Here is a 21,005-nt window from a genome sequence, read left to right as displayed (position 1 = left end):
CACCCAGCTATTTTTTTTTTTTTTTTGAGATGGAGTCTAGCTCTGTCGCCCAGGCAGGAGCACAGTGCCGTGATCTCGGCTCACTGCAAGCTCCGCCTCCCGGGTTCCGGGCATTCTCCTGCCTCAGCCTCCCGAGTAGATGGGACTACAGGCGCCTGCCACCATGCCCAGCTAATTTTTTACATTTTTAGTAGAGACGGGATTTCACCTATGTTGACCAGGATGATCTCGATCTCCTCACCGCATGATCCGCCTGCCTTGGCCTCCCAAAGTGCTGGGATTACAGGCGTGAGCCACTGCACCTGGCCACGCCTGGCTAATTTTTGTATCTTTTTGGTAGAGACAGGATTTTGCCATGTTGGTCAGGCTGGTCTCGATCCACCTGCCTCAGCCTCCCAAAGTGCTGGGATTACAGGCATGAGCCACCACGCCCGGCCCGAGTCTTACAATTTTATTTTTATTTTTTTTTTATTTTTTATTTTTTTTGAGACGGAGTCTCGCGCTGTCGCCCAGGCTGGAGTGCAGTGGCCGGATCTCAGCTCACTGCAAGCTCCGCCTCCCGGCTTCACGCCATTCTCCGGCCTCAGCCTCCCGAGTAGCTGGGACTACAGGCGCTGCCACCTCGCCCGGCTATTTTTTGTATTTCTTAGTAGAGACGGGGTTTCACCGTGTTAGCCAGGATGGTCTCGATCTCCTGACCTCGTGATCCGCCCATCTCGGCCTCCCAAAGTGCTGGGATTACAGGCTTGAGCCACCGCGCCCGGCCACAATTTTTTTAAAAGCCTTACCAGTTTGGTAGCCAGGATGGTGTTACATTGTTGATTTAGTTTCTTTGATTTGAGTACTATGAGGGTTTAACATTTTCTTTCTTTCTTTCCGTTTTTTTTTTTTTCTTTTTATTTGAGACAAACTCTGGCTCCATTGCCCAGACTGGAGTGCAGTGGTGCAGTATCAGCTCACTGCAGCCTCTGGCTCCCAGGTGTTAATCCAAACTGCACCATTTTGTAAGCCCCCTGCCATTTTCCAGACCCAGGCTGAAGTGAAACATTCCACAGGGCTTCGGCCTGCCCAAGATCCTGCCCAACATCCTGACCACACGGCCCAGGAACATCCCGACCACCTGACCACATGGCCGGGAACATCCCGACCACCTGACCACACGGCCCAGGAACATCCTGACCACCTGACCACACGGCCCGGGAACATCCTGACCACACGGCCCGGGAACATCCTGACCACCTGACCACACGGTCCGGGAACATCCTGACCACCTGACCACACGGCCCGGGAACATCCTGACCACCTGACCACACGGCTGGGAACATCCTGACCACACGGCCGGGAACATCCTGACCACACGGCCCGGGAACATCCCGACCACCTGACCACACGGCCCGGGAACATCCCGACCACCTGACCACACGGCCCGGGAACATCCCGACCACACCTTGCTGGGGTGAAGGATCATCCTGACCACACCTTGTTGGGCCACGGCCCAACTGAAGGAACATCCTGATCAGATTCTGCCGGGAACAAGGACCCAACTGCCTCACCATGGGAACGTCTCTCAACATCTTCCCGGCAGCAAGCCCTACTGCCCAGCCCCTCCCGTCCAGGCTGTAAGTGCCCAGCCTGTCAGCGGCAGTGCGCTCTGGCATCAAGCTGGTCCCCCACCTCTGTAGGTTTCTGCAACATACCTGTGTTGCTGTAGAACCGCCCTCTCTTTCTTTAACCCTCGCCTTCCCTTTAAAAAACCTAACACCAGGCTCAAGTCATCCTCCTATCTCAGCCTCCCGAGTAGCTTGGACTACAGGCCCATGCCATTATCCGTGGCTCATGTCTGTATTTTATGTAGAGATGGGGCTTCACCGTGTTGCCCAGGCTGGTCTCAAACTCCTGAGCTCAAGTGATCCACCCACCTCAGCCTCCCAAAGTGCTGGGATTACAGGCATGAGCCACCGCGCCCAGCCTAATTTTTGTATTTTATGTAGAGAGGGGGTTTCACCATGTGGGCCAGGCTGGTCTCGAACTCCTGAGCTCAAGTGATCTGACCACCTTGGCCTCCCAAAGTGCTGGGATTACAGGCATGAGCCACCGCGCCTGGCCTTAACATTTTCTTATACGCTTATTGGCTTTTTTTGTTTCTTCCTTTGGGATTGGCCAGTTAGTGTCCGTTGCACATTTCTCTTTGGGGCTGTCACTGATTGTCACAGAGACCTGTGATTTTAACGCTGAGCAGGGGCCTCCCATCTCCACCACACCTGATTTTATTGATTTTGATTTTCTCCCCTTTAATTCTTCACTTCTCTAACTCAAGGCTCAACTGTGGCCTGAAGAGCAGCCTCTCCCCATGCGGAGGCCTTCTCTAGCCTTCTCTAGCCCTCTCTAGCCCAGCCTTCTCCAGGCCTTCCCGTCAACAGAGGAAACGCCTGCAGGACAGAGACAGGAAATACAGCTTTTCCCTGTAGGGGGCGCTGCTGATGCTTACTTTCCCTTTAAATGTTTCAAAATTCTCTCCAGTGACTGTTTGAAATGAAACTTTGTTTTCATTTTATGATTATTTTTTACAATTAAAGAGATGAATTAAAAAAGACAAAAAAGGAATGTACCCACCACTGTTCATTTCCTGACTGTTCCACCTGCACCTCCAGGTTGCTGCTCCTCCCGCCCTGCGGAACCCCCCCTTCCCCACTTTCCCGCCGCGCCCGTCCCTGCCATGGGCGGTGGTACCTGTAGGCGGTGTTACCTGTAGGCGTACTTGGCCCTCAGCAGCCTCAGAGGGCCCTCGTAGGGAAACATGTCTTCATACTCAATGAGGAGGCCGTTTGCACCTAGCGCACGGAACAGAGGAAAAATCTGGGGAGTAAACAGGGAGAGGTTAGGAAGAAGTGGCCGCTGGAGCACGACGTGGCACGTCCACAGCAGGGAGACCTTTCCCTTTCAGCCTGTGGAGACTATGGGAGTTGCTATTCCTATTTTTCCCGGGAACCTTAAATCCGGAATGTGTACTTTATGTTATGCCAAATGAAACTCCCTGTTCCAGTGACTATTTTGCACAGCAGGGGAGACATGCTATGAAACAGGGCTGCTACTCAACAGGTTAGTGCTGGTGGCTCAGCTTGGGAGGGATGGCCCCGACCAGCAGGGAGCCACTGAGAAGCAGCTCTTCACGTACAGGGGCCCAGCAGGGCAGCCAGGCTGAGAGGCACTGGCAAGGCATAGGGGACAGGACAGCCAGGCTGAAGGAGAATGGCAAGGCATGGGGGACGGGGCAGGAGGAGCTGGGACAGGGGGAGCAGGGCTCTGAAGGGTTGGGGTCAGCACCTGGGGGAGGTGAGAGAGAGGTGCAGAACTCATTTGTTTCTGGGCTATACTCAGAAAAAGGGAAGGCTGTCCCTTCCCCCTCGTTCTTCTCCCCACTTCCTTCTCTTTTTTTTTTTTTTTTTTTGAGATGGAGTCTTACTCTGTCACCCAGGCTGGAGTGCAATGGCGCGATCTCGGCTCATTGTGACCTCCGCCTCTCGGGTTCAAGTGATTCTCCTGCCTCAGCCTCCCGAGTAGCTGGGACTACAGGTGCCTGCCCCGACGCCCAGCTAATGTTTGTATTTTTAGTAGAGACAGGGTTTCACCATGTTGGCCAGGCTGGTCTCGAACTCCTGACCTCAGGTGATCTGCCCCGCCTCAGCCTTCCAAAATGCTGGGATTACAGGTGTGAGCTACTATGCCCAGCCTTTTTTTTTTAACAGACGGGGTCTCACTCTGTCACCCAGGCTGGAGTGTGCTGGCATGATCATGGCTCGCTGCAGCCTCCAACTCCTGGGCTCAAGTGATCCTCCAGCCTCAGCCTTCCAAGGAGCTGGGACTACAGGTGCACGCTAGGCCTCCTGGATGACACACGTGCAGGAGAACCAAGGAGTCCCAGCTGGCAGTCACGATGAACTGCTGGACACAGAAGGCCACACAGGCCATCAGATGTTTCTAGATGTTACGGGGCTGTGACCACCTGAGGAGCCTTGGTCAGAAAAGCAGAACCATGCAGCCAACCCACAGAAACACAAGGAGTGATGAATGGGGACCTTAAGTTTGGGAGATCTGTCACGCAGCAACAGATAACGGAAACAGGGACTCTGGCTGTGTGTAAGTTGGATCTTCTTTGCCATATTCAATTGTCAGAACGCCTTTTCTTTTTTTTGAGACGGAGTTTTGCTCTTGTCCCCTAGGATGGAGTGCGATGGCGCGATCTTGGCTCACTGCAACCTCCGCCTCCCGGGTTCAAGTGATTCTCCTGCCTCGGTCTCCCGAGTAGCTGGGATTACAGGCACCTGCCACCATGCCTGGCTAATTTTTGTATTTTTAGTAGAGATGGGGTTTCACCATGTTGTCCAGGCTGGTCTTGAACTCCTGACCTCGTGATCCACCTGCCTCAGCCTCCCAAAGTGCTGGGATTACAGGCATGAGCCACCGCACCCAGCCCAAGTCAGAACGGCTTTTCATTAGCTGTGTGTAAGTGCAGTCTTCTTTGCCATATTCAATAGTCAGACTGCCTTTTCATCTCTCGGTGTTTGCTTTTCTCTTTTCTGTCATCTGTTTCCAAATACTGCACTTTCCATGGTGTCTACTCACTTTTACATTTCTTATAGTTTAGTCTTTATTAAAAAAATGTTTTTTCTTCGGAATTCATTTCTGAGCTCCACAGGCAATTTTTTACACCCTTCTTTTGTCTAGTTACCACATTTCTGGGCTTGTCTCTCTTTCTTTTTAGACTGAGTCTTGCTCTATCGCCTAGGCTGGAGTGCAGTGGTGCAATCTCAGCTCACTGCAGCCTCTACCACCCAGATTCAGGCGATTCTCATGCCTCAGCCTCCCGAGTAGGTGGGATTACAGGCGCCTGCCACCACGTCTGGCTAATTTTTGTATTTTTAGTAGAGACGGGGCTTCACATGTTAGCCAGGCTGGTCTCGAATTCCTGACCTCAAGTGATCCACTTGCCTTGGCCTCCCAAAGTGCTGGGATGACAGGCGTGAGCCACTGAGCCTGGCCTGGGCTTTTCTAGTTCTGATTTATGCTGTTCTTTCACAGCTTCTGTCATCTTCTGAGCATCTTTTATCTCATTATGAAATATTATGGAACAGTGTTTCCTGCTGGGTGGGCGTGTGTGTCTGGAGCACCTTCACTGCTGCAATGCTGTTCAGATCATCTTTTTTCTTTTTTTGTCGAGACGGAGTCTCACTCTTGTCACCCAGGCTGGAGCACAGTGGCACAATCTCGGCTCACTGCAACCTCCACCTCCCAGGTTCAAATGATTCTCCTGCCTCAGCCTCCCAAGTAGCTGGGACTACAGGCGCCTACCACCACATCGGGCTAATTTTTTGTATTTCTAGTAGAGACAGGGTTTCACTGTGTTAGCCAGGATGGTCTTGATCTCCTGACCTTGTGATCGATCCACTCTCCTTGGCCTCCCAAAGTGCTGGGATTACAGGTGTGAACCACCATGCCCGGCCTTCCTTTTTCTTACCTATCTTTGTATGATGTTAACACTCTTTCCTGCTTTTTTTTTTTTTTTTCCTTCTTTTTTTGAGATGGTGTCTTGCTCTGTCACCTCAGTTGGAGTGCAGTGGCACAATCTCAGCTCACTGCAACCTCTGCCTCCTGAGTTCAAGCAATTCTACTGCTTCAGACTCCCAAGTAGCTGGGACTATAGACATGTCACCATGCCTCACTAATTTTTGTATTCTTAGTAGAGACGGGGTTTCTCCATGTTTCCCAGGCTGGTCACAAGCTCCTGACCTCAGGTGATCTGTCCATCTTGGCCTCCCAAAATGCCTGGATTACAGACATGGGCCACCATGGCCAGCCTGTTGCTCATTTTTAAGAACAGGCTCTTGTGTTTGCAATGCTGACAGGCCAGCCTCAAGGCCCCCTCCTCTACTGCTGCCATGCGGTATTAGAAACTGCAGGCTCTGTGTAGCTACTTCTGCAGCATTTTTTTTTACTTCCGCCTCTTCTGGACGCCTTTCCCCAGGACCTGAGCATTCCGTTTTCCCTTCGCTGTTCCTGCCCAGTTCAATGTGGATTCTTTCCCCGTTTTGTCCTTAGTGGGGGGCACTGTTCCTCTGGAAGGAAGTTTCATTACGTATTTCTGAGAGCTTTGCAGCCTCGGGCCTCCCCTACACCCTCCTGCAAGTTTCGTTAGGTATTTCTGAGAGTCTTGCAGCCTCGGCCTCCCCTGCACCCTCCTTTAAGTCTCTTTGCACTCAGTCTCAGACGGGAGCCATTAAAACTCTGCCCCGCTTCTCCCTGTGGGAGACCTTTATTTACTTTTGAGGCTATTTTCTGGGTCCTCTGGTCTTAGCACCGTTGGAGTTTCCCTCTTTCCTCTGTTACCTCCTGCTTGGCCGCTAACCCCATACAGGTGTTATTCTGTCTGTGCTTTGGCCCCACCCACTTGTAGTTTGGGATCCGTGGGGACACCCTGATACCTAGTTTTGTTGAAGAGTGTCTTTGTTTTCTAGGGCTGCTGTAATAAATGACCATAAACTGGGTGGCTTGGCCGGGCACGGTGGCTCACACCTATAACCCCAGTACTTTGGGAAGCTGAGGCAGGTGGATCGTGAGGTCAGCAGTTTGAGACCAGCCTGGCCAACATGGTGAAACCTCGTCTCTACTAAAAATACAAAAATTAGCCAGGCATGGTGGCGGGCGCCTGTAACCCCAGCTACTCCAGAGGCTGAGGCAGAATTGCTTGAACCTGGGAGGTGGAGGTTGCAGTGAGCCGAGACTGCACCATTGTACTCCAGCCTGGGCAACAGAGCGAGATTCCGTCTCAAAACAAAAAAACCAACTGGGTGGTTTCTGACAACAGAAATTTATTCTCTCACAGTTCTGAAGACCCTAAGTCCAAAATCGAGGTGTCAGCAGACCCGGCTCTCCCTGAAGGCTGCAGAGGAGGACCCTTCCTTGCTTCTCAATAGCTTCTGGTGATTGCCAACTATCCTTGGCATCTCGGGGTTCATGGAGCATCATGACCTTCTTGGCTGCCGGCACCGTGGGGTGTCCTCCTGGGTCTTCACACTGCCTTCCCTCCGTGTGTGTCTCAGCTTCTAAATTTCCCTCTCCTCGTAAGGATGCCAATCACTGGATTAGGGTTCACCATATTCTAGTACAACTTCATCTTATTTTGATTACATCTGCAAAGATCCTACTTCCAAATAAAGTCTCATTCACAGGTCCCAGGGGTTAAGACTTGAACATATCTTTTTGGAAAGACACATTTCCACCCACAAGAAAGAAGCTGTGAGTTTCTTTTGTCCTTTTTTTTTTTTTTTTTTTTTCATCCTGGTTATTCCGTTTTTGTGAGTGGCTATGGGGGAAATTCAAAATCAACGCTGCTGCCACCATCTTCCTCCACCAAGAACCTTGCGGTTGTGTTCTAGGCACCGATTTCCACAGAAAACTGCTCAAAACTTTAAAGAATGAAGACAAGGCAAAAAGTGATGCTCTAGAGGTGAAAGGGAGTCCTTACCTCTGAGAGATATGAGACCTTTGGTGGAGCTCCTTTAAGGTCTAAATGAACTAATCTCATCTTAAATGGTGTGGAAACTGACATTTCAATATTTTCTGTGAACTCCTATGGGGAAGTCTCCTCGGGGACTTCTTCCTAGTGGAGAAAATCAAGAGTTATCAACAGGGGCAGAAGCTTCTCCCTTTGCCTTTCCCCTTATACTTTGTTTCAGTTCTGATCCTAGCCAGTTTTGATTAACTCGGAGGAAACTCATTTTGCTAACATGAAAATGAACCAGAAGTCTTCCTCCATGTTAAGATATAGAGACCTCTGCTATGTGTGATTTGCTGCTAAAACAAAACAGCACTCAGCCTGTGGAGTAGCTGGGGTTACAGGCGCCCACCACCATGCCTGGCTAATTTTTGTATTTTTAGTAGAGACGGGGTTTCACCATGTTGGCCAGGCTGGTCTCAAACTGGTGACCTCATGATCCACCTGCCTCAGCCTCCCAAAGTGCTGGGATTACAGGCGTGAGCCACCGTGCCCGGCCAAGCCACCCAGTTTGTTTATAAGATGGTTATGATCTATAATAACACAAGTAACTGCAAAACAACTTCGTTTTAAAGACCTTGTTAAACTAGATGTACTATGCTAGTGAAAAGTCGGGCAGAAGCCTCTAAACATTTTCTTATCAAGCCGCACAATATGGTGCTTCTGTAGGAAATTTATCCTAATTTTAGGTAATATTAAAACTAATTTGTATTTCTAGAGCTCAGATCAGCTTGATTATAAAGAGGAAGAAACTGCAAAACTGACTCCAGGTTGGGGAAAACTGTCTAGGATTTAAGGTAAGCTAATAACTTTTAAAAAGCCCCCAAGTGTATCAGAGCTGAGCGTAGTATTATACTGAATAAAAGCGGCATCCAAAGGATAACGAAGCAGCTGGGGAAGGGTAAAACTTATTTACTTATTTATTTTTCCTATCTACTATGAAAGCACAAAGGATCCGGTGAGAAGAGGAAAGCTTTGCATGTGAGACAGATTCAGTTCAATAATCCAACCCCTGGTTCCGTGCAAGGGTTCGGAGGCTTCTGACCCTAAGGACTCTGTAACACAGCAGGGCAGGCCGGTGGTGCACACGGACACCAAGCACTTTCAGTTTCGCCTACGACCAGTTACCCACAATATTCACCCCCAGGCTCGGTGCCGCTGCGGGACAGCCACGCTGGGAGGCGCCGCTCGGGAGCCCGGCCGTCCCTCTCCAGGTACAGGCACCGGGGGAAACGCTTCCAGCCGGCAGCCGCCCGGCCGAGCGCGCGGAGCCAGAGCCGCACCCGCACCTCACCTGCGCCGCCGCGGTCCCGCGAGGTCCGGGGCGCAACCAGGCGGACCTCGCCCCCGCGGCCGCCGCCTCCGCTCTGAGCCCCGCCCAGATCGGCCGCCGATTGCTCGGGCCTGGCCGCCAGGCCAGGGGCCGATGGCCGAGCGCGTCGCTCCCGCGTCCTTGCGCCGCGCCCGCCTCGCGCTCCCTGTCACGGCGTTCGTCCCCGGGCCTGGCGCCCGCGTCCGGCTCGGCTCTGCGGCGGCCTGGCCCGATGGCGCCTCAGCGGAGGGCCGCAACCAAGGCGCCCGAGAGCAACGGAGCGGCCGAGCGCCGGAACCGGAGCAGGTAGCGGCGAGGAGGGGAAGGGCGCGCGCTGCGGCTGCTGACTGGGCCGTGGAGTGGGCGGGACGGGGTCTGACGGGGCGGGGCCTGGCCCGACCGGGGGGGGGGGGGGGGGCGGGGCGTGGTCTGCCGCGGAGGGGCGGGGCCTACCGCATCCCATGCTGGGAGCGGGGCAGGTGCGGGCGGAAGCCGCGGTGGCGGACAGTGGAGGCCCACCGACCCCAGAGGGGCATGAGAAAGAGAAGGGGGCTTTGCTTCCAGCCTGATGAGCTGCTGCTGCTGCTCCGGGAACCTGCCGTTTGGCTGTCGCTGTCGCGTGGAGTAACCCACCCAGCAGCCTGGAAAGTCCGCCTGAGCCGGGAGCGTGCCTCCGCCTTCGCTTTTAAACCACGAAGATTGCTTTCCCCGTGGAATTCTAGAGGATCGGGTGCCATGGAGGAATGCTTAGTTTTAGGATTTTAAAATGTTACAGGTGATCATTGGTTTGCAGGTATTAGTGAAGGATCTTCTAGCGTGCAGAATACAGCTTCTCGCTTGCTTGATATTAATATTTTGCTATTTTCGAGAGTGCCCAATTCCCCTCTATTGACGAGTTGCACACTGAAGCCGTCAGTTAAGGGAAATCAGGAGGACACCTCAGGTTTGGATAGCTACAGTGACTCTTAAACCTCATAGTTTGTTCTTGAGATTTTTATCCCCTCTTCATCTCAGCTGCTTTTGGAGTCTACTAGATAGGATATTGTAGCAGGACGAGCTGCAGACAAAACTCCTCAGACGCCGGATTAAAGAAGGAAGAGGTTTTTTATTCGGCCGGGAGCGTCGGCAGACTTGCGTCTTAAGAGCCGAGCTCCTCAAAAAAGAAATACTTGGCCTTTTAAAAGGCTTACAACTTTAAGGGGTCCACGTGAAAGGGTCGAGCAAGCGTGGGAAACGTGACTGGGGGCTACATGCATCAGCTAACAGAACAGAAAGTTTTACTATGCTTTTTTCTTACAGTGTCTGGAATTTACAGATAACACAAGTAGTTTAGGCCAGGGGTTGATGTTATTATTATTACTTTGTTTAACTCCTAGGACCGAGTGGTGGTGCCGAGGTTATCTGGCTATTTATCTTACTTTTGTTTCTTCCTCTCTTTCCTCCTGTCTTGTGAACTAGGCAAGGTGGGGGGAGGAGGGCAGCAGTAGTAGTAGTGGTCTCCTTCCTTAATATTAAATGCCTTATGCTAGTTCACAGCTATAATTTTTTTTCTTTTTCTTTTTCCTTTTTTTGAGACAGAGTCTGGCTCTGCTGCCCAGGCTGGAGTGCAGTGGCACAATCTCGGCTCACTGCAACCTCCACCTCCCGGATTCAAGAGATTCTCCTGCCTCAGCCTCCCAAGTAGCTGGGATTTCAGGCGCCCGCCACCACACCTGGCTAATTTTTGTATTTTTAGTAGAGACGGGGTTTCACCATGTTGGCCAGGCTGATCTCAAACTCCCAACCTCAAGCAATCCACCTCAGCCTCCCAAAGTGCTGGGATTACAGGCGTGAGCCACCGCACCTGGCCACAGCTATAATTTTTTTTAAAGCCAGTCAAATTTAGCAGTGGGAGGTTGTATACCAACGTTAGTGACACTGAGGTTATTAAGTTCTGGGAACCCACTACCATCGGACTAGCATGCAGCTATAATTTTATTAAGCATAAATGAATGACCTAGCGATGATTTATAAGTATTTTACCTTTTCCCAAAAACCAAATCTCTCCAAAAGAATATTTCAAGTATAAACATACACCTACCTATTTTCTTCAATAATAATATGAGAAGTTATTTAATACATTTAAAAAATTTCCAGTTCACTCGTACATTTTCTGAAATACTGAGTAACAGTTTTTGTCAGCACTGAATGGTTAATATAGAAATATAGACTTTTGAGGCTGGGCGTGGTGGCTCTTGCCTGTAATTACAGCACCTTGGGAGGCTGAGGCGGTCAGATTACTTGAGGTCAGGAGTTTGAGACCAGCCTGACAAACATGGTGAAACCCCGTCTCTACTACTAAAAATACAAAAAAATAGCTGTGCATGGTGGTGCACACCTGTAATCCCAGCTACTTAGGAGGCTGAGGCAGTAGAATTGCTTGAGCCTGGGAGGCGGAGGTTGCAGTGAGCCGAGATGGTGCCATTGCGCTCCAGCCTGGGCAACAAGAGTGAAACTCTGTCTCAAAAAAATAAATAAATAAAAATAAATAAATAAAAGAAATATTGTCCTAATATACCTTAAATGAGCCTTTATTGAAGTTTTGGAAATACATGTGTCCAAAGCCCTTCTCTTCTCAGCGGTGGGAGAGACCCAACACCTGCTCCTTGGAGCAGACGTGAAGCTTATTTTACAGGAGGGGAGTGAGTGCGGCCCTGATGGAATACCTGAGCTGTAGGGGGCTCACCTCTGTCCCACTCTGGAAACAGCCTTCCTCCAGCGGCCCCCGTCCTTAGGGTTCACCCCTGCATGGAGGCCCCCATCACTACCAGCCTGTCCTAGAACAGCTGCGCCACAGGGCACCCCATCCTGTCCCATTTTGCTAAGCAAACCCTTTTAAACATCCTTATTTTGTTGTGAAACATCTCACATTAAAGTGGCACTTATTTATTTATTTATTTAGATGGAGTTTTGCTCTCATTGCCCAGGCTGGAGTGCAATGGCACAATCTTGGGTCACTGCAACCTCCGCCTCCCGGGTTCAAATGATTCTCCTGCCTCAGCCTCCCGAGTAGCTGAGACTACAGGCATGTTCCACCACGCCTGGTTATTTTATTTTATTTTATTTTTTGTATTTAGTAGAGACAGGGTTTCACCATGTTGGTCAGGCTGGTCTTGAACTCCTGGCCTCAGGTGATCTGCCCGCCTCGGCCTCCCAAAGTGCTGGGATTACAGGCATGAGCCACTGCGCCCACCTCAAGTGGCCTTTATAAGGAGCATGTCTGGCCTTTTCTTTTTTTTTTTTCTTCTACTTAAAACCCATGGGTCTCTATTGCAGTGTTTCTCAAACTCCCTGGCTCAGGAGGCAGCTAGTGTGTATTGGAGACTGCTGAAGGGAAAGGGAGGGAAGAGTCCGTGTCTCCTGAGTGGACAGCACTGGCCCCAGGCAGGAAGCCCTCGTTTCGGGGGTGAGGTGTGAGTGAAGGCCGGGTCATGGCGCATGCACTTTGATGATTGGGGAGCGTTTTCTCTGGCTCACTCCGCGTTTGGGTGACGTGGCCTGTTTTCTGTTCCCAGCACCAAGAAGGACCGATCCCCGCGGGGGGTGCAGAGGCTGTGGCAGAGGCCGTGGCTAAGGACTGCGGGCCTAGGGGCTGGCCTTGTGCTCACCGCACTCCTGCTCTGGAGCAACTTAGGGGCCGAAGACGGGGTCACAGAGGTCCTGGCCCGCCGTGGCGAAGTCGTGGCAGGGAGATTCATCGAGGTGCCCTGCTCTGAGGACTACGACAGTCACCGCAGGTTTGAAGGTACAGTGCCACAGGCTCTGCGGTGGTTCAGGAAAGCAACGCGTTAAAATGAGACTCAGTGTGGTTAAAGGACATTGGCTGAGATGAAGGGGTGGGAATTGGGTTGGATGTGGTATGCTTGGGGGTAGCAGATGACCTCTCCCCTCCTGCAGGCTGGCTAGTCCACATCTGGCTGGGAGTGCAGGTGTTTCGGGCCCTGCCCATCACTGCCCGGCCACGGTCAGCGTTTTAGTAAGCTGTACAGTCCAGCGGAGGTGATGGTTTGCCTTAGAAAGATAGGGATGAGAGGCCGGGCGCGGTGGCCTGCCTGTAATCCCAGCACTTTGGGAGGCCGAGAGACGGGAGGATCACAAACAGAGATGAGGACTATCCTGGCTGACACACGGTGAAACCCCTGTCTCACTAAAAATACAAAAACTAGCTGGGCTAGGAGGTGGCAGGCGCCTGTAGTCCCAGCCACTCAGGAGGCTTGAGGTGCAGGAGAATGGTGTGGAGGCAGAGCTTAAAAGTGAGCCGAGATCTGCCACCGCACTCCAGCCTGGGCAGAGCGAGACTCCGTCTCAAAAAACTAGCCGGGCGAGGTGGCGGGCGCCTGTAGTCCCAGCTACTCAGGAGGCTGAGGCAGGAGAATGGCGTGAACCCGGGAGGCAGAGCTTGCAGTGAGCCGAGATCTGGCCACTGCACTCCAGCCTGGGCAGCAGAGCGAGACTCCGTCTCAAAAAAAAAAAAAAAAAAAAAAAAAAAAGAAAGGGTTGAGAAAAAGTCAAAACCAGAAAGATTTTTTGACTGGAGAATGTGGTACAGTCGGGGAATGTTGGGGAAAATGTAACAAGGAACGACCGGCAGCCCTTCTGCTGTCCTGTGCCCCAGCTCCTCTCCCCCGCTCCTGTTCTGCCTGGGCCTGATATGGGGGTGGTGGTGGTTCCAGGGCAGCCCAGAGCCTGGAGCAGCGCTGCGGTTAGCAGGGCCGGGGTTCAGCACCCTGGAGAGCGGACGGCCCCGGAGCAGGGCTGACCGGGCCGGCCAGTGCAGACCCCGCTGCCTGTAGGCCTCCTGTCACTTCTGTTTTCTTCAGCATTCCATGCCATCTGGATGTTTTAAAAATCTTAGTTTTAAAAATCCAAGATGCGCGACTGGGTTTTTGAGGCAGAATTCAGGTTTTAAAAAATTCAATTCAATGCTTTGCACTTGAACCAAGAAAAGATTGCCAAGTTCTTCCACAAAGGGGCGCTGTTGTGACGCACGTGAATGTGGTCCCAGCTGCGCCGCAGGGAGGGACGGGGCCGCCTCGGGGTCAGGAAAATGAATGTTTCTGTTGTGGGTTGTTGTGGGTGCTCTCTCTTTCTTAGCAGTTCTCTCTCTAACATCCCAGCTTTGCAAAACTCTTTTTTGAATGCTAGCACCAAGCAGAATTTTTTCTTGCGATCATTAATAATTTATCGACATTAAAAATGGTTGGAATGGCCTGGAGCAGTGGCTCATCCTCAATCCCAGCACTTTGGGAGGCCCAGGCAGGAGGATCGCTTGAGGCCGGGAGTTCAAGACCAGACTGGGAAACACAGTGAGACCCTATCTCTACAAAATAAAAAATGAGCCAGGTGCGGTGGTGCACGCCTGTACCCCCAGCTCAAGAGACAGAGGTGGGAGAATCACTTGAACCCAGGAGGTTGGGAGGTCGAGAGGTCGGGGCTGCAATGAACCTAGAGTGCACCACTGCACTCCATCCTGGGTGACAGAGCGAGATCCTGACCCCTGCCAAAAAAGAAAAAAGTTGGAATGAGGGAGGGGGGATGGGAAGTCCATGTTTAATGGGTTTGGGATTTCACCTGGGGGAGGTGGAAAAGTTCTGGAGGTGGTGCTAGTGATGGCTGCCCGATGCAATTGTGCCTGATGCCACCACACTGCACACTTTTTAAGAAGCTTGGTTAAAATGGTAAATTCTATGTTGTATGTATTTTACAATAAAACAAATGGTTTGATGTATTTTCTTTTTCTTTCTTTCTTTCTTCTTCTTTTTTTTTTTTTTGGACAGAGTGTTACTCACTCTGTTGCCCAGGCTGGAGTGCAGTGGCATGATCTTGGCTCACTGCAACCTCCGCCAAGCCTCTTGGGTTCAAGTGATTCTCCTGCCTCAGCCCCCTGAGTAGCTGGGGCTACAGGTGCCTGCCACCATGTCTGGCTAATTTTTGTAACTTTAGTAGAGACAGGGTTTCACCCATGTTTCCCAGGCAGATCTCGAACTCCTGACCTCAGGTGATCCACCCGCCTCGGCCTCCCAAGGTGCTGGGGTTACAGGCATGAGCCACTGCCCCGGCCTCTAATTTTCATTATTATTGGTTTTTAACTCATGAGTTACTTGGAAATTTAAAAAATTTCTAAATGCATGGGATTTTTGGTCATTTTTTACAACTTTATGGGTATTTCTCCTGACCCACGCTCATGTGCACAAATTCTTGTCACTAGTTTTTGTCCCCTTCACCCACCAGTTATGGAAAGAGGCATCAGAATCTCCACTGAGTGTGGACCCAGCAGCGTCTCTGCTTTGGCTGCCATATGTGTCGTGGGACAATGTTGTCTGCTGTTTGCTGTCCCTTCCCCTTCCTGTCGAGTCGCTCCTGTGCCACAGGGGACCCTCTTTTCCCTCTAGTGATTCTCGTTGCTAGTACAGAGGCTATGCCACAGGCCTGTGTGGCTCTCATTGCATTTGCCGTTTGCTTTCCGCTTTCCTGTGTCCTCATGTTTAGTGGGGGAAACCTTATAAAAAAGCATAAAATGACTTTCTGTTTTTGAAATAAAACGCCTATGTCCTTTAGATCATTTAACCACATGTAACTACAGCCCCCCTTCCCTGATATTCAGCCAAGTGGATCTTTGTTTATCTCCTGGAACAAGGTCATCGCGGTGCCATGTGATGCCTGGGTCCAAGCCCCTGATGCTGGCGCTCAGCACTGAGTGCGAGGCTTTTATTCCCATGGTCCCGAGAGGGAGGCTTCACGTCCAGGCTCAGGGTTGGCTTTCTAGGCAGGACGTAGGGAGAGGGAGGAAAAGCAAATTGTGGAGTTCCGGTTGGCCCCATGTCCTGGTGCTTGTGGGCTGCCGTCTCATAGTCAGGCATGGCCTGCGGCCTGCCCAGCGCACAAAGCCAGCTGCACTTCGTACCAAACCACAGGGACGGGTCGCTGGGCCCCTCTCTGACAGTCTGCTGTACCTTGTGCATCTGGGCGATGCTGCCTAAACCACCCTGTCCCTGTCCCAACAACCCTGCCCCTGCCCGGACCACCCTGCCCCAAACACCCTAACCCTGCCTGACCACCCTGCCCCATCCACCCTGCCCCTGCACCAATGACCCTGACTCTTTCCTGTCCACTCTGATCCTGCCCCAATGACCCTGCCCCTGCCCCAAACGACCCTGTCTCTGCCCCTTCCCCGACAACCCTGCTCCTGCCCCGACCATCTTGTTCCTGTCCCAACGACCCTGCCCCTGTCCCTGCCCCCGACCACCCTGACCCCCATTTGAGCTGCTGCTTCCTCTTCCCTCTCAGCCTCCGCAGGTCACCGAGGTACGGGGAGAGACAGGGGGATGTGGGGAACAGTTCGCTGTGCCCTGGGGAAGGACTGAGACCAGACCCACAAGCTCCGCTCTGGTGGTCTCAGGAGGATTTTCCGCTCTGGCGGTCACAGGAGGGTTTTCTGACGGTGCCTGTGGGTGTCTGGATCTGCAGTCAGTGATGGTTCAGGAATGCTGTCGACGCCGTGTCTGGGGCTTCTGTGGCTTTCCCAAGGTTTGGGGCAGCAACAGGTGCTTCTGGATTAAATCTCCAGTTGGAGCCACTGGAAGCCAAGGACACCCAATGAGACATGAACTCCAGATACACTGCACAAAGCGCATGCACTCTGGAGAGCTGCGGTTGTGTGTCTGAAATTCACATTTGACCGGGCGTATTAGCCAGCTGTGGCCCCGATCCCCTGGAAGGGCATGCGCCGGTGGCCTTGGAAACTGCATCTCACCCTGGCTGTCCCCTCCCAGGCTGCACCCCCAGGAAATGCGGCAGAGGTGTCACCGATGTTGTCATCACCAGGGAGGAAGCGGAGCAGATTCGCAGGTAACCGCCCGTCCCTGAGCACGGTGAGATTTAAACAAACACACGCGGAGTGGGGCCATGGCAGGAAGCAGAGCATTATTAGTAATAGAGCGGTTTTAAAGATTTTATTGCTGGGCTCGGTGGCTCATGCCTGTAATCCTAGCACTTTGGGAGACCGAGGCAGGCCTAAGTTCAGGAGTTCGAGACCAGCCTGGGCAACACGGTGAAATCCTGTCTCCACTAAAATACAAAAAATTAGCTGGGCGTGGTGGCGGGCACCTGTAGTCCCAGCTACCTGGGAGGCTGAGGCAGGAGAATTGCTGGAATCTGGGACGCAGAGGTTTCAGTGAGCCGAGATTGCACCACTGCACTCCACCCTGGGTGACAGAGCAAGACTCCATCTCAAAAAAAAAAAAAAAAAAGATTATATTATAATTTTATAAGAATTTCCGGACTGGGCGCAGTGGCTCATGCCTGTAATCCTAGCACTTGGGGAGACCAAGGCGGGTGGATTGCCTGAGCTCAGGAGTTTGAGACCAGCCTGGGCTCATGGCGAAACCCCGTCTCTACTAAAATACAAAAAATTAGCCAGGTGTGATGGCACGCATCTGTAATCCCAGCTACTCAGGAGGCTGAGACAGGAGAATCGCTTGAACCTGGGAGTCGGAGGTTGCAGTGAGCCAAGATCGTGCCATTGCACTCCAGCCTGGGTAACAGAGTGAGACTCTGTCTCAAAAAAAAAAAAAGAATTATGTGCTTTCAAGGGCCAAGCTCAGATTTTCTGATTTCAGAAGAGGAGACCATGGCCCTCAGCGAAACAGTAGCTGAGAGAGTACCTGGAGGCCCGGGCTCCTCTGCAGAGGTCGTAGCCCCCTCTGGGGACTGCTGCTGAGTGCCCGTTGCTCCCCACAGAGCCTCCAGGACACTGCTCAATGACCACTCAGTGTCTGCCCTGAAACTGCCTCCAAGGAGCCCTTCAGCCCACCTGGCTGTTACTTGTGGTAGCACAGGACGCCACTCAGAGGCCGCTGGTGCTGGACTTTTCTTACTGAGATCTTAAAAGAAAGTTTTGATTTTCCAACCACTTGTTGAGATGCTAAGCGTGTGCAGCCCTGGGCCACGTGCCCTGCCCTGAGATTCTCCCCAGGGAGCCTGCCCCCAAGGATGCTGCCTAGCTCCACGTGGGGTTACTGCGTCTCACTGAGGCACCGGCGTGTCCCCGCTTGGTGTCCATAGGCGGCTCCCAGCACCTGTGGCAGCTGGGGGCGGTCCTCTCTGGTCCAGCACAGCTGGTGCGTACATGTCTTTCTCCCACCATGGGCACGGCCCCTATCTCCTGAGCTGGTGAATCTCAAAGCTTCCCCCGCCTGCCTGAGGTCCCAGGAGAGATGGGGAGCAGCGGGCCCTCCCCTAGATGCTCCCAAGGCTCCTTAGCTTGGCTCAGGTGGCTTTCAATGTTGAAGATGAGAGATTAAGCCCAGCCATTCATGTCTTCCCTCCCTCCCTCCCTCTGTCCCTCCCTCCGTCTCTCTCTCTCTGTCTCTCTCTCTCTCTTTCTTTCTTGACTGAGTCTTGCTTTGTTGTCCAGGCTGGAGTGCGGTGGCATGATCTTGGCTCACTGCAACCTCTGCCTCCCGGGTTCAGGCGATTCTCCTGGCTCAGCCTCCAGAGTAGCTGGGATTATAGGCACCTGCCATCACAACTGGCTAATTTTTGTATTTTTAGTTGAGACGGGGTTTCACTATGTTGGCCAGGCTGGTCTCGAACTCCTGACCTTGTGATCTACCCGCCTTGGCCTCCCAAAGTGCTGAAGCCCAGTCGTTTCTAAGCTGAGTCAAATATTGACAAGACAGCAATGGCAGTATCGTCGCTTATGCACTGAACTTTGAAAGTTGAGTCCTTTGGTCTAAACATTTGTTTACATCATAAACATTAAACATGCAGGACCCACTAACATTGCATTAATTGTGCTGATTGACGTTTTGCCTAGATGATACATTATAGACAATTCCAGTAACTAAATTCTGAATTATTTTCTCCCTACAGCATAGCTGAGAAGGGGCTCTCCCTGGGAGGATCTGACGGAGGGGTGAGTTGAATGTAGTTCCTGCCCCCTTTATTTCACCCTTTAACTCTGCTCTCACTTGGATGGGAAGGGGAAGGCAGACGTGCAGGGTTCCCTGCATGCCCCCAAATGTGGGTGGGGCCCACCATGGTGTTCCTCAGCACCAGCTGCAGCAGCTGCACCTGACTGAAACCTGTGCAGCAGACCCTCGTTGGGAAGAGTGTGTCCTGAGATGTGCGTGGCCATCTCTTCATGGCATGTCACAGCCTGCCTGGCTCCAGTTCACGTTGGGGGAATAGAGGGGGTTGGAAGCAGAGAGCCGGCAAGGGAGAGGGGTGGGAGCCCAGCGAGGAGATGGCTGTGTGCGCTGGACGCGGGGAGCTGCCGGGAAACAGCAGAGCCTCCGTGGGACAGACACGCTGCAACGCATCCTGCAACCTCCGAACTGGATGCCTCCATGGACGCCCTGTGGGGCTGTCGTCCCCTGTGTGACGCTGCAGGGTGTCGGCTGATGGCCTCGGAGAATGTGTTCACCTGGAGCCCGTGGACATGATCTGATTTGTAAAAGGGACCTTTGCAGATGTAATTAACTTAAGGATCTCAAGATGAGATCATCCGGGATTTTGGGTCCTAAATCCAATGGCAAGTGCCCATAGGAGAGAGAGGCAGGGGGAGATTTGAGAGGGAGGAGGAAAAGGTCCTGCGAAGACGGAGGCAGAGATGGGAGTGCTGCGGCTATGGGAAGAGGCGGGCAGCACCTCCCCTGGAGCCCTGGGAGGGAGCAGGGCCCCGGCCACACCTCAGTTTTGGACTTCTGGGCTCCCAAACTGTGAGAGAATAAACTCGTGTTGTTTTAAAGCCCTGGTTTGTGCTACCGCAGCCACAGGGATCACGGAGTCACCACCCGCCGTGGCCTCACCTTCCTGACGGGCAGTGGCTGGGAGTCAGTCCCCAGTGCAGCTGGTGTTAGCGCAAATTCCCATGCGGTTTCCTCAGGGTTATTTTCTTGCTTGGTGTGTGGAATTGTCTGAAGATCTGTTTCTCTCTGTGTATTTGGTGATCGCTTTGAATTATAATCACTGAATAGACCTGAGTCTTTCTGCATCTTTGAAACTTCTAAGAAATTAATTTATAGACTCTTCAAGAATTTCAAAATATTTCTATGATGGTCTGTGTGACTTTTTTTCTGCAAACTCTTTTCTCTTGGGTTCTGAAAATTAAGTTCTTTTTTTTTTTTTTTTTGAGACGGAGTCTCGCTCTGTCGCCCTGGCTGGAGTGCAGTGGGGCGATCTCCGCTCACTGCAACCTCCAACTCCTGGGTTCAAGCGATTCTCCTGCCTCAGCCTCCTGAGTAGCTGGGACTACAGGCATGTGCCACGATACCCAGCTAATTTTTGCATTTTAAGTAGAGACGAGGTTTCACCGTGTTAGGCTGGTCTGGAACTCCAGACCTCAGGTGACCCACCTGCCTTGATCCCTCAGAGTGTTGGGATTACAGGCGTGAGCCACCATACCCTGCCTGAGTTCCTTGTTTTATTTCAGTTTGGTTTGGTTCAGTTTGGGGGCTATCTGTTACAGATCTGCGAGTGGGTGGGTTTGTGTTTCACCACTTCCTCCACGTTCACATGGGAAGTTGTCCTGCACAGAGCTGGCTGGGCCGCTGCGTTGGGTTCAGTTACCATTCAACAGGCCCACGCTAGGTTGGTGCCGCAGGACCAGTGGCCGTGACGATGAGGAAGGGGCAGCAGTGGGGCTCCTCTGGGGTCATAGGTGGGGTGACTGACGTGGGCTGGAAGCCTCTTCCTCTGAGGATGTGAGGAAGGACTGAGAGGTGGATGGTCGGGCAAGAAACACTTCAGTGCCTTACAAAGTGATGACTCAGGCCTGGCATGGTCCGTGCTGTGGTGCCAGCCACCCAGGAGGCCAAGGTGGGAGCAGTGCTGTGAGACGTTTACTCGAGAGAAGTCAACACTTGCCTACAGGGACACGTGATTGTGACCGGCATGGAGCTGCACAGAGACGGCGCCAGACTGAAAACAGCCCACACATGCCACCATGCCCGTCCCCTGGTTTTTATTCTTTAGGTCACAGGGAACAAAAGTGTTTGGTCCGGGAATTTTTTTTTTTTTTTTTTTTTTGAGATGGAGTTTCGTTCTTGTAGCCCAGGCTGCAGTGCAATGGTGCGATCTTGGCTTGCTGCAACCTCTGCC

At 52.2% G+C, this 21,005-nt stretch overlaps 2 protein-coding genes across 14 annotated transcripts in view; one reads left to right on the top strand and one right to left on the bottom strand.

The window, feature by feature from the left end:
- Positions 1–9,258, bottom strand: part of HEXD (hexosaminidase D) — a 25,537-nt gene extending 16,279 nt beyond the window's left edge. For 6 of the 12 annotated variants that reach the window (XM_031657190.1, XM_031657191.1, XM_031657192.1 and 3 more), the window contains exons 1-3: positions 8,847–8,960; positions 7,523–7,657; positions 2,747–2,856 (exon numbers count right to left, since the gene is read on the bottom strand). In XM_031657190.1, the coding sequence (XP_031513050.1) occupies positions 2,747–2,856; positions 7,523–7,606 (194 nt within the window). In that variant the 5' untranslated portion in view covers positions 7,607–7,657; positions 8,847–8,960. Of the gene's footprint in view, positions 1–2,730; positions 2,859–7,522; positions 7,658–8,846 lie in introns of those variants that run through there. The other 6 variants (XM_031657195.1, XM_031657196.1, XM_031657194.1 and 3 more) reach the window with 4 other exon arrangements.
- Positions 8,992–21,005, top strand: part of OGFOD3 (2-oxoglutarate and iron dependent oxygenase domain containing 3) — a 24,230-nt gene continuing 12,216 nt past the window's right edge. The window contains exons 1-4 of one of the 2 annotated variants that reach the window (XM_003913617.3): positions 8,992–9,170; positions 12,419–12,648; positions 16,676–16,751; positions 18,777–18,819. In XM_003913617.3, coding sequence (XP_003913666.2) covers positions 9,097–9,170; positions 12,419–12,648; positions 16,676–16,751; positions 18,777–18,819 — 423 coding nt within the window. In that variant the 5' untranslated portion in view covers positions 8,992–9,096. Of the gene's footprint in view, positions 9,171–9,428; positions 9,640–12,418; positions 12,649–16,675; positions 16,752–18,776; positions 18,820–21,005 lie in introns of those variants that run through there. The other variant, XM_009191552.4, reaches the window with a different exon arrangement.

Source organism: Papio anubis, chromosome 17, assembly GCF_008728515.1.
Source record: "Papio anubis isolate 15944 chromosome 17, Panubis1.0, whole genome shotgun sequence".
NCBI lineage: Eukaryota > Metazoa > Chordata > Mammalia > Primates > Cercopithecidae > Papio > Papio anubis.
This window is presented reverse-complemented; position numbering and strand designations above follow the sequence as displayed.